Source organism: Accipiter gentilis, chromosome 10, assembly GCF_929443795.1.
Source record: "Accipiter gentilis chromosome 10, bAccGen1.1, whole genome shotgun sequence".
Lineage (NCBI taxonomy): Eukaryota > Metazoa > Chordata > Aves > Accipitriformes > Accipitridae > Astur > Astur gentilis.
The window spans coordinates 4,836,025-4,855,622 of record NC_064889.1 but is presented as its reverse complement, the minus strand read 5'-3'; the positions used below and the strand labels follow the sequence as shown (position 1 = coordinate 4,855,622).

The 19,598-nt window shown below is 42.0% G+C and overlaps 1 protein-coding gene across 2 annotated transcripts in view; it reads left to right on the top strand.

The window, feature by feature from the left end:
- The window catches only part of PSTPIP1 (proline-serine-threonine phosphatase interacting protein 1), a 56,396-nt gene extending 37,097 nt beyond the window's left edge, over positions 1–19,299 (top strand). The window contains exons 5-15 of one of the 2 annotated variants that reach the window (XM_049811488.1): positions 458–564; positions 2,464–2,526; positions 3,589–3,687; positions 5,482–5,527; positions 6,374–6,453; positions 9,304–9,402; positions 10,048–10,144; positions 13,268–13,352; positions 14,879–14,949; positions 16,588–16,685; positions 18,672–19,299. In XM_049811488.1, the coding sequence (XP_049667445.1) occupies positions 458–564; positions 2,464–2,526; positions 3,589–3,687; positions 5,482–5,527; positions 6,374–6,453; positions 9,304–9,402; positions 10,048–10,144; positions 13,268–13,352; positions 14,879–14,949; positions 16,588–16,685; positions 18,672–18,803 (977 nt within the window). In that variant the 3' untranslated portion in view covers positions 18,804–19,299. Of the gene's footprint in view, positions 1–457; positions 565–2,463; positions 2,527–3,588; positions 3,688–5,481; positions 5,528–6,373; positions 6,454–9,303; positions 9,403–10,047; positions 10,145–13,267; positions 13,353–14,878; positions 14,950–16,584; positions 16,686–18,671 lie in introns of both variants that reach the window. The other variant, XM_049811487.1, reaches the window with a different exon arrangement.
- Positions 19,300–19,598: the final 299 nt, after the last annotated feature.

The following is a 19,598-nucleotide window of genomic DNA, read 5'->3' as shown; positions in this document are numbered from 1 at the left end:
ACTGGCAAGTAGCTCCCAAGAGCAATGACAATCCAGCAGCATAGTGGCAGGAAAGCAGACACAGGGAGCGATGATGGAGGTCAGAGCTCCTTCCCTCCCTGTGCACCACCACATTCGACCTCCAGCCACAGAAGGAAGAGGGGTGGCTGGGGTAAATGGGACTATGAAGAAATGCGGCCGGTGCTGCACTTGCCAAGGCTGCTCCGAGTGGGTGCTCCAATTCTGCAGCAAGACGTCTTGCCCATGCATTTTGCAGGCATTGAGAAGACCTGCAATAAGCCCTGTTCAGGTTGTGTGAACCCTCGGCAGTGTCCGTGGCATGCAGGTGCCTTTTTTAAGGCTGCCCTGTTCACGATGAGTAATACAGCAGCCACATCTCAGAAACATCTCCTAAAAAATGTGACTTCGTATTTAAACACCTTTCCACTGACTGTATATGAATTCCGATTTGCTTTAGAAATCGAAAGTGTTGGAAACTCTCATATCCAGCTGGCAGTAATGCTGAAGGATGAACTGAAAGGAATAGAGGAGTTCCGGGAAAGACAGAAGGAGCAAAGAAAGAAGGTGAGGAACTAGAGAACTGTTGAAACAGATTGGGTCAATGATCCATGCTGATGACTTGTCTCCAGCCACAGGCTGTGAATACTGCAAAAGATGATGAGACATGCCCAGTGTGCCCTGTTCACTCTGTATACTACGTTATGAAAGAAAATCTCTTTCTGATCCCAGCTGGAAATAAAGTAGTGCTCTGAACTCAGGAGACAGAGGCTTTAGTCACTTTTACTCTCTCCGGTGTAACCGCAGATACTATTATTATTCCTGTAAGAACTTAATCCTTCCTTTTCTCTTTTTTTATACCCTTGCTAATTGGGTTTCTTTGGTATGATCCGGCATGATCTCCAACATGCACTAAAATGAAGGGGTAACACAAACATTTAAAAACGTAAAAGCAAATGAATATCATGATGAATACAACACCAATACATGATGAATTACAAATATATGGAATAAATAGCATCTAGTTGATGTTGTATAGTAAAAATTGGTGTGTATTTAGGGCCACTTCATCCCCTATGATCTTATCAAGCTCTAAGTCCCTTGAAAAAGTAGCTCTTAATAGAGACAACAGTGGTTGCTCTTACATCTTCCCTGGGTCCATGGGGTTGAAGACAAAGACAGGACAGTCACTTAACACTGAAAGCACTGATTGATGGAGGAGTAAAATAAAATATCCAGTTCTTTGCTAATTTTAAACAAATGAAAATGGATATGACCAGTATCCAATGCCACAAAAATCTTGTGTGTACAATCCTGACACACAGGAACTTGGAATAGCAAAGAACTCTGAATATGAAAGTGGGTAAAACGAGTGTTGCTACTGAGATTTGAGGTCCACAGCGATCTGATAAAGCAAATAAGGCATATAAAGACAGACAGAGCGCACCTAGTTCATCAGCATTTGTATCCCCCCCCCCCTTTTCCACTAGGATTTGCAAAGAGAGAGGCTTGCTCTCCTGTTGAAAACAATAAGTCTGTAACTCAACTGCAAACAGTTAGAGGGGCCTGGAAAAAAAGGGAAAAACTGCTTTGGAGCCTTAGGCAAGCTTTTTTTCTTCATCCAGCATGTGGCTGTGAGGAAGCCAATATTAGACACACTAGATGGTGTCAGCATTGTTGGTAACCTCCCAAAATGCTGTGATCTGTTTTTCACTGTAGCTGCTCTAAGGACTGTGCTATTTAGCCAATGTGAAGCAAGTCCCTGGGTAGCCCCAGAGAGAGTTTTGCCTGAGCAGAATATAAAGATTAAAGGACCAAAAGTCCCACTGAAGAAACACATACCCTGCCAAGTTGAAGCATATCTCACTGTCACATAAGGCTGGGCATATCACAACTAAAGCCATAAAAGACAATTAAGCACTGTCCTTCCAACGCTGACCAGCTGATGGTACAGAAATCAAATCACATTGAGCATAAATTTGCGAGAAGCAATGGAATATAAATTACACAGGAATTGTTTGTGTTTAAAGTGGACAACTACCCTTGCTCACATGGGCGAGACGGTGGTTTGGTCTGCAAAGAAGTGAGATCAAGCTCTTGCACCAGCAAAGGAACTCTGCTGGCAGAGCTGATGGGCACTGTGACGGGGTGTTATGCTATTTAATCTCCTTAAGAAAAAAAAAAAGGCGATGGGTGGGTGGGGAGAAAATGAAGATTTACATCCTCTCTGCTATTAATGGAAACCACTGAAGCAGAAAATTATCTTGGATTATTTTTTTTACCTGGCACTTTGATGCTCTCTGCTTCACTTAGAACCTGTCATTTATAAAAGCAGAGTGAAGTCATTTTCCCCACAGGCACGTGGCTTATAGAAAGGCCCTGAAAATGGCTTTACTAATCCTGCCACTAAAAAGGGGAGGAAGAAGTCTAAAGCAAGAAATGCTTATTTCTGTGTGTTTCTTACAGTATGAGTCTGCAATGGAGCGCATACAAAAGAGCAAACTGTCCCATTATAAGAAAACAATGGAGGTAAGCAAGGAGGTTTTGTGCAGGTTTCTTGATGCAAACTGGCTCCAGTTTGAGACAGGGTGAAATCTGTATCACACATACCTGTATCTAAAGAAAGGTCAGGAATGTGTGAGCGTGCAAGTGTGTGTGAGAGAGAGTGTGATTCCTGCTATGAGGAGGAAGCTAATCTTCCCTACCACACCCGCTGAAGAGTCTCCAAAACAAATACTCAGAAAGTTCATGTGGAATGAACAATGTTCCAGGTCAAACAGGATTTCATTCTTTCTAGGCAAGGATACTTACAGGAGCAAATGTGATTTTTCAGTCCGTGTAAATACAATTTTAAAAACAGTGAGGGAATCTTGCAAACAGGAAGAAACCTCTCCAGCTGGGTAACTTGCAGGCAGCTCGTTTTGGTTTCCAGTGGGCAATTGCCTCTAAAGAAAAGTAGCTGCAGACCCATCAGTGCTACGGCTGGAACTGTGCTAACATTTTTTATTTAAACGTAGTTATTCTAAGTGAATCTCTAAGACAGGGATGTCTTTTGGTGCAAATAAGGATTTCTTTTGCTTCTGAGGACTACACCAAGACTCTTACCTACAGTGTACTGGCTCTGTCTCACAGCTTGGAGCGATGGGCAAGGCGACACACTGACTTCAGCCATCTGATGCTCCAAGTCACACTGTAGAAATGACAACGCATCCCCATTGGCAACCTGGGAGGTGGGCTCCTAATTTTGTCTCTACACTGTAGCTCGGACAGATGCCTGATGCGCCCGTGGTGCTAGAGCTGCCAGTGTATTTGTGACCACCCCTGCAGGGAGCTGGCTGCAATTGTACAAAGCAAACAATTTCAGGGCTGCAAGGAAAGGACCCGATTTATGCTTCCAGCCCCACCCCAATTTTTCAGTTCTATTTTTCTATCTCCTTATGGTGTTATTGGGAATTTTTTCTGTTGCCCAAACTTGGGCATCGATTTGCTCTTCTAGACTGCAAAAGAGCAAATGCCTAGAACATCATGCTGAAGACAACCTAGCCTTGTTCCCTAACCCAAACCCTCACATTTGATTTCATTTCAATACAGTCAAAGAAGACCTATGAACAGAAGTGCAAGGAGGCAGATGAGGCTGAGCAGTCCTTTGAACGGATAAGTGCTTCAGGAAACCAAAAGCAAACAGAAAAGGTACCTTAGATTACAGTGCTATTTAGAGGGAAAACTGTGGGTTTTTCCTTTTCAAGGTACAAGAGAATACAATTGAACAACTCATTCTGCAGGATGCCAGAGCCTGCTTTCCCTTCTAATTAACCCCTTAGAATCAAAACTAAAAGAAACCACCTTCCCAAGGAGGTCTTACTTCCCACTTCTTTAGTAACCCTGATCTTGTTCTGTGACAGGCTAAGGGTTTTTTAAAAAGGCTGGGAAGGGACTAAGTTATCTAATTAATTTATCCCAGGCTATGATGTAATTGCTCTACGAATCCTGAAGGGAAACTGAATGAGATTTTTCTCCAAAATTATTCCTGAAAAAAGAAACAAGTCAGAAGTATGTCATGCAGTTAGTTTTGCCTTTTGGTCACTTACATTTAGTAGGCATAGTATCTTACATTAAAATGCATATTTTTCCTCAACATTTTTCTCCTTATAGTTAGTTTAATTTCAACTAAATTTACAAACTCAAAAATAAATCATTGGAAATTGAGGCACTGCAGTCCTTCATTGCATCGTCTTGATACTTGTAGCTGACAATTCACTAACTTTTAATGGGAACATTTTACAGTGGAACAGATGGAGAAAACAAAATAAATGAACTCCCTTTGGCTCGATAAAAATCAGTGCAGTGTAAGCAAAAACGATCAAAAATTATCTCAAGGAGCGGGGGGATGGAGACTCTAAAAACAGCATCAGAACTTTACATTTTATTTCCAGCATTTGCTAATCTTTGATGAACAAACCCTCCAGCTTAGCTGTAAAGAGGGGATGAAATCCTGGCCCTACTGAAATTACACCAGAACACTTAGCAACTTCAATGGCATCAAAATCTGACCCAGGTCCTTTCATGCAGAAGGATCCCAGGGTGCTCCATTGCCATTACTTCCACACACATGCCAGCACGTTTGAAATGCACAGAGGCATCTCACAAGAAACATGTAAACTGTTTAATTCTGCGCAGCACCCGCAAACAGTTTGGGCCAGGAAGCAAATAAGAATGAAGCTTATGTTTCCAGCTTACTGCACATTTTCCAACCAGCTGTGATGAGGAATATGGTCATAAGAACCCCTACCTGAGCCTTGTCTTGAAGGGCAGAATGGAAGAATGTATTACACTGATGTCTAGAGCCGTGCATTAATGTACTGTCATCACCATCTGTGCAGAAAGACCTGAGAGTACAGAGCTGTCAATAATAGCTGTATTTTCATTTGTTAAAAGCTGCAGGTTTTTAAAAAAGAAAAGTTCTACTTAGAGTGAATTTTGCTTTTAGGCTTCTGAGTTGTTATGGGAAATAATCTGGCATTTGCAAAGTATTTTAAAGGCTGTGTTCTTTTCATCTGTGTATTACATGAGAAGCTTGGAAGATGAAGAATTTTAATTGCCATTTATTTCTGCTTATAAATATCTATTAGAAAAGCACATCAAACACTTGAGAAAAAACAACCCAGCCAGCCGACACAAGCTTCAGGCTGGATCATGCTAGCACTGAGCTCCTATGGCAGGGATGTCCGAATGGAAAGATTTTTGTAAATTGCCAGATTTCCCTTGAAGTCAGTGGACCTATGGCTGTATCAGTGAAATTCCACTCCCTTTTTCTCCATAGCAGACATTCAACAGAACCATGCATAAAGGCAGGACAGCCATGAAGTGTTTGCAATTTTGAGCCTTTCTCCTAGAAGGGGAAAGGGAGCAGGCAGCAAAAAAACTGGGGCAGAAGCAAAAAATATGGTCAGAAATTAATTTGGGGTGTTTCTTTTCCTGTTTCAGAGTCAGAACAAAGCCAAGCAATGCAGAGATGCAGCAAATGAAGCAGGTGATGCTCTATTTGCAACTGAACTAAGATTTTTTCCCAGCGAAGATCTACCAGCACACTCATTTTGATAGAGCACCATCCAAATCACCCAGGCTGGCTCTGTTTGAAGTCAGGTTTCCCAAAGTCACCTACCCAGAGATTAATGAAGAAGTTTCTAAAGAAAGGCATCCTGGTAGTCATCTACGTTTACTTTCCTTTGTGGAAATGCGAGTCTCCTGCTTTCATTAAAGAATTTATAGAAGACCTCCATTAGGGGCTTCACCCAGGAAAGAAAAGCTCTTCTTGAAGCAAGTTTGAAAGCACAAAATAATGACATTCAAATTGCCCCCAGCCAACCCAAATCAGATGCACGGTCTCTAGGTTCTCTGTATATGAGCATGGTAGCATTATGCAGCCAAAAACACAGTACATGTCCAGAAGGACAGGCTAGCAGACGTCTGAGCTGGTTCATGAGTTCAGACTTGTCCCTCACTGCTGATGTAAAAGTTTACACTAAATGACAAGGCTTACCTGGCTGGCTCAGCACGGGAAGAGCCTAAGGATGCTCAGTGCCCGAGCATGATCCAGACTCTCCATCTCTGGTTTGCATTATCCCCACTGTAAAGTTTACACATGATCTGCAAACCATGCAGACCAATTCTTACTCTAGTATAAAGTTGCAAAGAAGAACCCCAAATATCCTTGCAGCCTACCAGTTTCAAGCTCACGCATTCTTGTGATACTCTAGCAAACCACAGGCCTAAAGTGTAAGAACCACAGCAAACTCCTAATAGGAGGAAAAAGAGAAAGCCTGTATAATTTTTTTCCTAACTGTTGGGTTCCTATTATGTGTGTCTGTGTTTACAGAGAACGTGTACAAACAGAACATTGAACAGCTGAATAAGGTCAGGACAGAGTGGGAACAGGAACATATCAAAACCTGTGAGGTAAACATTGACTTTTGCAGTAATGTATTTGTGCGCTCTTTATTTTATCCTACTTGCAGATACCAGTCTAAGACCTGAGATACCGTCCCAAGGGTTTTGCTGTTTGCTTTATGTGGAGTCTCAGTAGATGTCTTTACAAAAATACTGCAAAAACTAGAGTTGATTTAGACATAGCTGCGAGCTGTCTCACTTGCTTAGACTCTCCTTGCTTGTTCAGTATATGTATGTAAATATGAAGGAGGGGAATAAGTGCAGAGGTGTGGGAAGTGGAGCAATATATGAACTGGTACAATTTATTTGCAAGCATTTGCTGCCAGTTTTCACCCACATCTTAACATAAGAATACACTAACTTTAGGGATGATCTTCTATCATAGCCAAAATAAGGTTGTTTCCTAAATAACTGCTTTGTGACAAAATGTAATTTCAGTAGAAAATGAATTTTTCATGTCTACATTTCTGTCCATTTTTAGTTTAAAAAAATGAATTTTGAAATTGAAATGAGAAGAATTCAATTAATCCATTAAAAATGAACGAACAAAAGATTCCCTTTAGATTATGCTTTGCAAGAAGCTTCCAGAATGGCTTCTTGCTCTGTGCAGGAGAGGTTTTTGTGTTTGTTTCATTCTTTTTTTTAAAATCTCACAAGTTCAATGGAGATTAAAAATAAAATTTTCTGGCTAAGCTAAAAAAGTATATACTGTAACATTCTGAGAGCAAAGATATCCAAGCCACTCAGAATCTTTATTTTGCATAGCACTTTATATTCACCTGCAAGAATATTTGCCCTCTGCCATGCAGTAATCTTTCAACTGAAAGGTGGTGGTGGTAGAAAAGTCTTTATTTCCATTATGCTGAGGATGGACAAGGAGATTTGCACTTGGCTATTAAGTTTTGCACAACAATTTACAGGAGCTGGTTGACATCCAAATCAGCTACACATTCAGTCATATTAATCCTTCAAATTCATTTGCCCATCTACTAAAGTATGATTTTGCTATGCTTACTTGTTGCAGGCTTTATTTCCACATAAAATAAAATAAAATAAAATAAAATAAAATAAAATGCCAGGAGCACAGCTTTCCAGTTCTCTGCTTCCTCTTACATACTCCCTATCTGGGAAGACTGGAAAGTCCCATGGCTGGCACAGCAGACTTCCCATAGAAATTGTGCCAAGCCTTAGTTTTCCCAAGATGCACATTTTCCCCTTTCTTAAAAAGCCAACAAACTAGCAAAGTGTTATACAACCTACCACACTTCATTTCTCCTGCATGACTAAATTCTGAATGGCCTACAGAGCTTGTGGCCTGCCTGCTGCTTAATTCAACCAACCATTCATAAAGGAAGGGCATCTTTAATGCCTTCTTTTAAAAGCACTTCTAGATAGAAGAACTGATAGATTTTTTTGAGGCATTTAAAACTATTAACTAGTACAAATAGCAGCTTAAGATCCCAAACTTCTGGCTGCATAGTGGGGAATCTGGAAGTGCTGAGGTTGCTTAGGTCTCTAGCGGAGCGCTGTACACCCATAGCCCCAAAATCTTGGCTAGCAAGTGGCAGCACTGGGATGACCTTCAACATCCATATTCCTTGGCACGAGATGCCCAGGTTCACTAGTAGTCTGTTGCCCAAGCCAATGGGACACGAGGGATGTGTCTAACAAAATGCCCAGCTGTACTTTGCAAAGGGCTTGAGAGAATCACTACACTTTCCTCTTTGATGACCTGCATTTCCCGACAGGACACCATTTATCTGGAAAATTCCCAGTTGACTCTTGTGCTATTTCAGCAGCCCCTGGCGGGCTAGGCTGCACCCATAGGCTTTTTGTTCAGAATTGATATTGAAAGACTCATTCTCCACCCTTTGGGTTCTCTTTTAAAGCTTTTTCTCTCAGAAATTGGTCCCAACGCCAGCTTACTCCCTTGACAGACTCTTTTCTGCTTTTTTTAGATGGTAAGATATTAGATGGCAGGCAGTGTACCCACCTGAATGTTCTGCTGAATATTGTATACACTTGTGGTGTTCCAGACATAATTACTAGCAAATAGAGATGGAAACAGATGGCTGGAAGCATCTGAGCTTTTCACACCTCATAGAAAACCAAAAGTTGATGTTCTACTTACAACAGTACAACTTGGAGATTAGGGTGGTTGGGGGTTTTTTTGTTGGTTTTTTTTTGTTGGTTTTTTTAAAGTCTTTAAAGAAAGAGTTTATCTGCCTCTTCCCCCAACTCAGTTCACACCTCTCCTCTCTCTTCCCCCTTCATTCTTCCCAAGCTGTGCAACAACATGAGAAAATCAGACAGATGAAGGGAGTAAACTCTGATGAAAGAAAAATGCCATCTCTTTACCATGAAAATAACCTTAGAAATGAAGAGGTAACTCCCGAGAGCCTCAAATAGTTTCAAAAGAGAAAAGTTTGGAAAGACATTTTACAAGGCAAAGATGGATAGTTTTGGCTCTACCTCTAACATAAATACAAGCCTTTCATGCCAGTACACCACTGAACTGTTAAACATCAAGATTTCAGTACGATGGGCAGACAGGACCTTGACTCTGAAATCCTTGGCAGTAGAGGTAGCAGTCAAATCCAGATTCTGATTCCTCTCCCCCGCTTTATTTTTGTCTATAAAACCTAACTTGATTTGGTGCAATCAATTAGAACAAATTCTTGAGCATAAACAAGTAGATGCAGTCTCTCCAGTAGCCAAAAAGACATCCTTTACAAAGGATCCTTCAGAACAGTTTGCAGACTTACGAACTTGGTTCAGAGAAGCCCCAGCCCTGTCACTGCCTGCCATGTAAATAACTAACTACCACGAGGCTACATCACATCTCCTCTTTGGCTTTAGGTCTTCCAGCTCCAGGAGTGCGACCGCATCACCATCCTCCGCAACTCGCTGTGGGTTCACTGCAACCAGCTCTCCCTGCAGTGTGTGAAGGATGATGAGGTAGGGGCACCCGCCAAGTAGCTTCACGTGCAGAGGAGGAAGAGGAGGATAAAGACTGCTCTAACAACACAGCACTAGCTTGCCTTTCTCTACGCATGCTCACTGTCTCCAGCAAACCGGCTCTTGTGCATGTTTAGCGAGGGGGGACTATTCTCAAGCTAGCTTGTTCCCTCTAGATGTAAACCAGATATATGCCTGGATGTAGACGCTCTGTGTCACGCTTGGTGGCGCTTACATGTCTCCTCCCCTCAGTTTGTTGGGGAATGCTTCCAGCTACCAGAACGCTCAGCTGAGTATATTTAGGCTCAGGCACAACTTTCAGAAAGGCATCCAGTCACGGTCTCAAAATTGGAAGACATAAAGAATACACCAGTTTTGACTTTGAATGGTTGTTTCCTGCTATTAATTTCTTTATTGCATTGAAAGGCCCTAGACTGCCTTCATGCTCCTCTCTTACAAGACTATCCAGAGCACAAATAAACAGTTGTGTTTCCAAGAATGTCTGTACGAGGCACAGGCCAAAGCTCCTTCCAGGTCAGGCATGTACCAAGTATAAAGTGTCTCTTAAGGGGAAAATTATTAGAAGAGCATTAATCATTAATTCAATGTGAAATGTTAAAAATTAAATTCAATTCTGTTTTGTAGCTATATGAAGAGGTTCGGGTAAGCTTGGAGAACTGCATTGTAGAGTCAGACATGGACTATTTCATTAAGACTAAAATGACAGGAACGCAACCTCCAGGTAATTATTCCTATTGCTCTTGTTAGACGAGTCACCCGTTAGGCTGAGGCTGCAGTTGTGCAGTACACGTCCTTTGGAGGTGAAGCCAGCTGGAGGAGTTTCTGCTCCGGCTATTCATTCCCATCTGCCGCGGCTCCCTTCCTCCGCACTATGCTGCCATTGCTCCTTGTGTAGCACTGCGAGTGGGATAGCTGAATGATCCAGGTTAAAAATAACTCTCCAAAAAGAAAAAAAAGTTGTTTTGGCTTTGCAACCAGGCTCATTTCACAGTACATCTGAACTGACACTGCTAAGGAGGTGGCAAACTGCCTTGCAGAGATGGCAAACTCAATTTCCTGCGGTGGTGACAAGTCAGATCCAGCTTATCGTGTAACTGCACCCTAGTGTCCCCTTGACAGAGATGCTGCCTCTTCATTTGCAGCACAGAGAAGACGAGATTTTGTATTCTGTTTTGCTCCACCTGCCCAATGGGGAGTAACATCTTTTGTCCTCTCAGGAAGTTGTTTGTATAAGGGCAAGACTCTAGCTGGGGGAAATTTTGAATGAAAGTGGCTTTGCCCCAGCATGCAGAAGCAATGTAAGGTTCACAGGCTCTGTCCATTCAAGCCAAAGCAGCCTTTTCATCAATTTCAATGATCAAAACCTCTGGGCTGAAACGGAGACTGAGACAGCAAGAGCTAAGAGCAGTTGTAAAATGAAAACATGCTGCTCCAGGGTAGGAGTTCTCCAAACACATCACCAGAAAGGAGGCTACCTAGTGTTTCACACAGCCAAACACAAACCACAGCCTCTTACTTCAACAAGCAATACAAGGTATTTACAGAGTGAGTGAATGCTTGCACTTCTGTGCAGCTGCTGCAGTAAACAAAGATTCACAGCCTTTGTAAAAGAAGAGAAAAATCCCTATTTCATCTCTTCAGTAGTTGATGATACATATCTGTGCTGAAAAGATCTCTTCCTCCACTTTCTTTTTTTTAATCTGTGCACAGATACTGTTTCACTTCCACTATCTACTCTAATACCATACTGCTACGTCAAAGAGAAAATCCCCTTAGTATGCCCTCAGCAGTATCCATTCAGAGTGGGGAATAAGCTATCCTGACATAAGAAAATTTTATACTGACAAAAACCTTCCATGCTAGGAGTTGTATAGGTACAAACATCAGCAGTATGAATGTCCTGTCCCAAGGGATAATTATCTCATACAGGAACAGCTTACACCCCTTTGATTTCATCGCAGAGCTTAGGGCTGGCAGCAATTACACCGCAGGAACTTCTTCATCAGAGCTGGATGCTGCCACTAACTCAGCACTGAGCTGTCTGAGGTCTGTTTTTCACTCAGCCTTTCTGTCATTACGCCTATGATGATTACGAGTTGGGATTTGGGGATTTTTTTTAAATGAATACATTAATACTGGTGCACTGGATACCGTTTTGCTGCTATAGTTTATTCTTCTTCACATAGGGGATTTAAATTCGCTGATATAGGAGCATTTACTAAGGAAAAACTACATTTTCACTGGCAGGAGGGAGAACTATGCTTTGCAACAGTGTGAAGCAACTTCTGTATACTACGAAATTTGTAATTCTCAGCTAGCGTTGTTTTGTTTGTTTGTTTGTTTGTTTTTCTATGTGAGATTTCTCATTCTCCAGTCACCTAGGCAATTTTCTGCAAACAGCTCTTGGCTATGTCAGGACTCATTTCCAATAAGAAACCCTTGAGAGCTTTATGAAAGGCAAAGAAACAACTGACTTGCTCTTTCGTTGGGTGGGGTTTTTTTGTTTTGTTTTTTTTTTTTTTTTTTACTGCCTTCTAGAAGGTGACATGTTCTGGAAGTAACATCCTAATATCTCCACAGCTCTGGCTGATGAGTTTGCACAGTAGCACATGGTGAGCTGTTGATTTATTATTTGCAAAATGCAGGAGAAAACTCACATGTGGTTTTGCATTGTGTAGCAGAAGACCTTCATCCTGATCAAAACTTTTTGGTTTACTGATGATATTGGTCGCTCCTCTCTTCTACCTAATCTTACAACACATTATAGACTAGAAACTATACCAGGGTAACAATCTCGAAGGGTAATAGGAGACCCTTAAATTGGTCGAAACACTCCCTAATTGCCGTGAGTCTTACTTGTAGGGATCCTTCACACTCACTAGTTGTACGTGCCTGCTCTGCTTATGATCTTGGCTGACCCAATGTAAGAATGTCAACACAACCTTTAGCACAAGTCCAATGTCTGTCTTTATTTGCTGGTATCAGAACTGAGATAATACGGTATCACAGACTTCACTCATGTTTGTTTGGCTTTAACATGGAGAAGGCAGGAAGGGTGTGCGGCCACCAGCTCGAAGCAACTACACTGGGAGCTATGAGATGAAAAATAAATAAATCCAACGGTGACTACTTCATCCGTAAAGCTAGACTTAGGAATGATCTCAATTTCACCCTTAATGACACCATAGGGGAGAGTGAAGGAACTCTAAGATAATTGTGTTTGAGTGAACAAACCCCAAATATCTCTGGGTAAACAGCAAATCGGTTCTCAGGAGGTGGATGGGGGAGATATGAAAGGTAGGGAGACACTCGAGCACAAGCACAGACCAGGAAATTGCTCATTATTGCTGCTGGCAATAATGTTCAGAAATCTCCCCAGCTCTGACAAAATTCCTGACTCAATACATTAAGAAATAAAAAGAAACAAAACACACTGCAGCCAATTGTATCATGAACACGGTCCCAGGCTCACAATGACCATGCTCTGCTCCCTTAAATCCTGAGCTTTAAGGCAACAGAGGGAACAGTCATGGAGGAAACCGCCTTCTTAATTAGGGTTAGCCACAGCTATTAGAATGGCTCTTCAGGACCTTGACTGTGCTTGTCTCAGGTCAAGCATGCCTTTCTACCATGGACATACCTGCCTACAATCACCTGAATGGCTTTTGTCAAGACCCCGGGTCCCCCTGAGCTGCTCTAACCACATTGCAGGCGAGTGCAGATATGCGCTGTATTGCAGTTTGCTCCAGCAGCCCCTCATGGTTGGCAACCGTTGGTTGCATTCTGCTGGGGAGAAAAAAAGTTTTGCCTGTTTGAACATCTCGTTTTTATTGCCCTGTTGCAGATGCAATAGGATATGAGAACTACTACAGCAGAGAACTAAACAGAAGCAACAGCAGCCCAGCCCAGACTTGTGGGATGATGAAGAGGTGAGTGGCAAACTTCAGTTCCCAGAATAGGTATTTCTCCATATGAACAGCAATGTATGATGACAGGAAACAGGACCTGGAAAGTTACTACTTCCTTCACCGTAGCAAGAGGCGGCTACGTATCAATAAATATAACTTGACAGAAGAAGTAAACCTATTAAAACCAGAGTCAGAGTAATTTTACCATGGCCTAGTGAGAAGAGAGATGGGGGATAAGTTCATAAAACAATTAGTTGGCCAGCAATGGATAGCAGTCACTTATTTCCTCTTTCCTAGTGAGTCATGGCACATAGCAACAAAACCACTTTGTTCAAGGGAGGGCGAAGGTGAATCTTGCTGGGAGCAAAGGCTGAGGAGAGCTGTCTTTTTCAGCAATACCTCCTGGCTTACTGCACTGCCCAGCTGAGCAGAACAAAGAGCTGCTCTCTGTATCTAGACCAAAGCAAAAAAACACTTAGCGGAATAACTGTGATGATTAGGGAGGCAATTTTTCTTTTCCTGATCCACTTATGCTGGTAAATGCTGTAACATGGATGCAGTTATATCAGCAGGAGAGCGTGGTAGATCTATTGGTTTAAATATTTTATTCTAAAATGGCTAATTCACAGTGGGAATGGCATCATATTTAAAGCAGAAGAGCTTTACATTTTGACAAGACTTATTACGTGACCAAGACAAGGAGTGGTCTGTGATCTCCCATTTAAAATGGGGTTCAGGCTTGTTAGTGAGCTGATAAGGTTTATATACAACACTTTGTTTTTCAACTGGAAACCGGATCTTCTATAATAATGAATTCTAATGCTGCATCCTATACAGTTACAGAAGACAACTGTACTGCCATTTAGAATACAACTGTGCTCTGCATGGGCAAGTACCCTGGAGGGAGTCAGTCTGAGTTTTTCAGAAACTGTTGAGTTTGGATGTCCATTTTCCAGAAACATTGAGCATTCACCAGCTGAAAAATCAAACCCTTTAAACATGCCTTAAGAATGCGATGCTATTTCTATCTATGCTTGAGAATCCTAACCCATTTTCTCACTTTACTTAGTCTCCATATAGAAAATAAGTAGGGATAGAAAAGGGAAAAAAAGAATTTCACTTAAACTCACAGTTTTTTGAAAGCCTCATTATACAAGCTTTGTATTTTAAATTGTATCAGAGTTTTCCTTAAAGACAAAGAGATGCTAATCTCTTATAAACAACTGATAATTCTCATATTAATGTTGTGAAATAATTGGAGTTTTGCAGCATAAGCCTTTGGATCAACAACAAAATACTATTTGATACATTTTATGCACAATTTAGTGATGGCTGATGGTTCAGTATTCTGCTGCATTTTTTAAAAAATATATTTTTCACTGAAGATAAATATATCTACAGCATAAATGAAAATAAACAGCCACAGGAAGAGGTGACATCTACCCAGTGCTGCAGCAGATGGAGGGAAGGTTGAGTCAGACAGCTGAGTTGAAGGAATGCTCATACCCAGTCCTGTTTACTCATTTGTCATTGCCTTGGTTCTGCAGATTCTCTGGATTACTGCATGGAAGCAGCAAAAACAACACAGAAAGTGCCACTCCTTCAGCCCCTCCTCTCGGTATGCCTCTTCAGGAAATAAGTTTACCAGATATGTTTGTTTTAGATCACATTGCTAAATCAACCTTTGACACAGAGCAGAAACGGTACAGCAGATATTCACATGTTGGCAATCAAGAGTAAGAGTAGTCTGGAAATCAGTTTAGCTTGGGTGTGTATTAAACAAATTTCCTAGTTTAAAGTGCCAAATAATCCATATAATGTTCAAAACCTCTGTCTAGGCAAGGGGGGAACTGTATATTCAGAACAACACAGTCTGACTTAGATAATAGTTTTCTTCGGAGGTAGAATACACTACCTCTAAAAAGCCCAAGAGAATACCCAAAGTTTTTAACAGACCAGGTTCATGCCTTATGAGTGCAAATATCCATCTTGTTTCACAGTTACACTGTCTTATTGTAACCATTACAACTAGGCATTTATCAGAAGACATTTAAAACACAGTATTTTGACTATGCCGAAAGTAACAGCTCATGACATTTTTATTGGTTTGATTTAAAACAAAAACATTTTAACTGTGATTCTTGCCTAAAGAAAATAAAAAGCTGTTTTAGAACAGCTTTAAAACATAGCCAAATCAATTTCCTTTGTCAAGCCTGCCTGCTTGGGCACCCAAAAACGAAGCCCAGACCATCTTATTTGTTGCATTTGGTGCTCAGCCAGGGGAGACTCTCCAGTGCTATCAAACACCAGCTGGACCTGCCAAGTGTCAGCTTGGGCTCAGGCACGTGTAGAGCAATGCAGTGTTGAGGAGTTAAGGGTAGTCACTCCTGAATTTCCTTAGGCTAGCGACAGGAGGGGAGAGCATTCCCTGGATAAGACCTTCAGGAACGGCAAACACTCTCTGCATTCAGCTTTGTCAACTGCTCCCATGCTTGTCTTTCAATATCTGGAAAGTCAAGGAGCTGACAGCGCTCCTTAGAGCAGGACAACTACACCAAGGATTGACTAGGGGAAGGTACAGGCACGCCAGCCACTCTGTCTGCTGTCAGAGCGCTATCATCCCACCAGGGAGTCATATGTGGGAAACTTCTGCTTGCCTCAATGGCAGGGGAAGATCCCAGGCAGATGCTGGGAAGGAATAAGAGGTTTCCCTAATTATGACAAGCTGGATTAAAACAACATCTGCCAAAAAAGTTATGTCAGTGACAAATAGCTATATGGGAACTGTGTAAACTGCTGGGAAATGTCTGGTGACCCATTGGCACAGCATTTTCCATTTTTCTCAAGGGAAAAAGAAAAGCCCTCTGTGAGTCACTGAACTGCTGGAATTTTATGCCACCAGTAGCACCCATTTTAAACCACTTTAATCACAGGATTTGCCTCTTTGGACCATTTGGATTGTGCTTTAGCAGGGTAAACATTTCTCCCAACCTGGATGAGGCTAAAGCTAGTTTCTGACCTCCCACAAAGTTCAGTGGGTATATTGTCATCTAATCAATGGGACGCAGTTTTTGTACAAGACTTTACCTACAGTTCACAGCAGCTTTTCTACACATGTACATCTCCAGACAGAGAACAGAAACCCTTGTATTTGTGAACTCTTGCATATGATCCCATGCATTTATAAGCAGCTGAACTCCGTTTCTGTGGTTTTTTTTGTTTTTCTGTGGTTTTTTTTTTCCCCTTCCCCTAGCAGAGAAAACAGAGGGAGTCTATGCATCCATTTATGTAAATGAACAAGCTGGAATCACATCATCACAGGACTACAGAGTACTCTATGACTACACTGCCCAGGTAACGAAAGGCTTCAAAATAAATATTTCATAGCATCGGATTTAAAATAGATGATGTTGATCCAAACATCTTTGACGTGTTAATTCCGTGAGGGAGGTGTTGGCTTCACTTTACAGCGAGGGACACTTACAGAATTATTGGTCAAGGTCACATGCAGAAGCCAGGAATCCCAACTGCCAGTTCTTGGCACACATCAGTAGACCATGCTGCCTCAAGATGAAACAGTAAGATTCTTTGCAGGACTACACTAATGTGTAATCACTTCTAAATTACTGCTGAGCTGTTACAACCTCCTTCTAGATGTACAGGAGACCGCAAACACAAGGAAAACTATTTTTTAGGGCATGATGGCTAAGTATGCAGTATTGTGCATTCTGAACTTACGTCTCTTGAGAAATGTTTTCCTAGGGAAAATGGCTACAGATTCCTCGTGTAAGAATATGTGACAGATGCTTATCTAGAAACTCTTCTGCATTTGATCTCACTTACCATCTGGACAGTCCTGATCCAGTTTTAACACACTGGCGCTCCATGCCGGAGAGGACTGAAACCCCATAAATGACACTCTTTCCCTGTACTTCCATGTTGCAAGTTGCAGAATCACAGTGGACAAGGTCCATGTACCAGAAGATTGCTATAAAGAGCAACCTGCATCCTTAACTGGGATATTGAAGTCTCAGTGGCTTCAGACCTATCTAGGCATAGTACCATTAGTAAAAAGGTTATGAATGGACTGGTTATGAAAATTTGCTTATTCAGATGGACTCAGAACCTCTTGGACTCTTGCTAAACCATTAGCTTCCCCTAATGGGATTTTCACAGTTCAATTACATGTCAGTTTAAAGGTTCCTTTTATTAGCTTTAGATTAGCAGAAGAACAGCATCCAGGAGGTCTTATGTTACAGTGCAGAGAGACCCTCACACCAAGGGACCTGCCATCAATAGCCAACATTGAAGAAATGCTGGCATGTGACAAAATAGATAAATTATGAAAACAGAGAAAGGGTTGGAAAGGAGCACTTCCTCTTAGGTACAGCAGCATTCTGACACCTTTTATTATGTGTTCTTTTTTTGCTTTGTTTTAAACACTTTTATTATTTGCCTGAAATTTCATCCAAGCACAGCTGAAAGTACCTCACTGTTAACGGCAGTTCCCCTGAGGAAACTGCTGGATTTCTTTGTCAGATCCTTACTCTAGGAGTTGCCTTAAAAATGTGACACACACAGATTTTCCCTGCTGAGAAAAGAGCCTGTTACTACTTTTAGTATATTGTATATTGAGGCATCTCACTTCTTGAGTCCGTTCTTACCTAGTCAGGTACATTAAATTTAGATTTAGCTGACTCGTCAAACATATCTGCAAGCCTCTCTTACACTGTTTTCTATTTTACTACACTGCGGGTAGCAAAGTGGTTTCCCATGGAAAATAGGACAGCACCACTGAACATACTGATAGCTGCCTGAGAGTTCAGCAATAGCTTACTTGCAACTACTCCATTTGACTCGGAGATAAAAGTTACCTATCTCAGGAAGAGTTGCTGTACCTCCACTGGTCACTGCTGTTCCCTATTAAAAGAACTGAGAGACCTATTTAAGGCCTGGATTAGTAGAGACACAGTCATCATCTCCTTTGGGAATTAAGCTGTGCACTGTTTTATTTAGCAACACCTGCAGACTATGCATGGTCATGGTTAGCTGGTTTAGGACAGTCATATTTAACCCTTTCTGGCCTTCCCCAATAACACAACAGTCAAATTGCTCAGGAGGACACACCGTGGAGGCTGGGGAAATTTGAGGATCTTAAGGAAATAGCCAGTTCATTAAGTGTTTAATACCTCACTGTCTGGTATTTCAGGCTCATTCCCAACCAGAAGGACACTGGCAGACTGTTGATGAAAGGCAGGGTAAAAAAACCCCACCAGGTACATGTTTGGGTCCTCCTGTGCTCTCAGGCTCACCACATTTCCTTTCCCTGTCTCCTTTCAGAACATGGATGAACTGGACATCAGTGAAGGAGACATTGTAGTTGTCATTGAAGAAAACGAGGATGGCTGGTGGACAGCAGAAAGGAATGGGCAGCGAGGCTTTGTGCCAGGGTCTTACCTCGAAAAGCTTTGACGAAAAGAAGCCCCAGTCGTCAGACTTTAAAAACATTCTATTACTGAAAACAAACAGCACACAAGGTCTGCTTCAGCTGACCAAGGGCAACCCATAATACTGTCTTCTACAATTACCAGTCAGGAAATAATCAACTGACCACGCTTTCCTCTTCCTTCCTCCTGCCCCATCCCAGCACCTCCTGGCCTACACTGTCTGCAAAAACTGTCTTCACCTCAGAGAGGTTAGGACTTGTGTTTCTTACCACAGTTCTGCCTACCCTCAGCACACTGTGCTGCCATCAGTGTTGCAAAGCTTGGTGAATGTGGGAGGAAAATCCTGCCCAGAACTTAACTGCACTAAAGGAAAACGATCAAGGAAACAAACGCTGTTTCTCCAGGATGGAGGCCCGCCTCCAGCCAGCCTGTAAGCCACCCTCATGGTCACAGCAGCCATGTTCTCTGCCATGGATCCCCTTCTCTCACTGCACAGGCCACGCAAGCCTTTTTGACAGAGGGGTGGAAAGCACACAGCTTTGAAGTTGCACGGTCTTAGCTGTGCAAAGCAAGGAAGAAGCTCTCTTAAGTTCCTTTTAACAGCCCCCTTTCAAGTTCCCCTCATAGCATGTGCTTAACCAGGGAGAAAGGTGGGGAACCCTCCAGTGTTCTTTATCAGTGTCACTGATGAAAACACAAAAAACAATGAATGCAGCTAGAGAGGAACACTCGAAGGACCGAGGCACATCAGTAGTAAGAAAACATCAGGCATTCCCTATCATGGTCATCTCCTAATACAACGAAATCCGTGCTATCCATG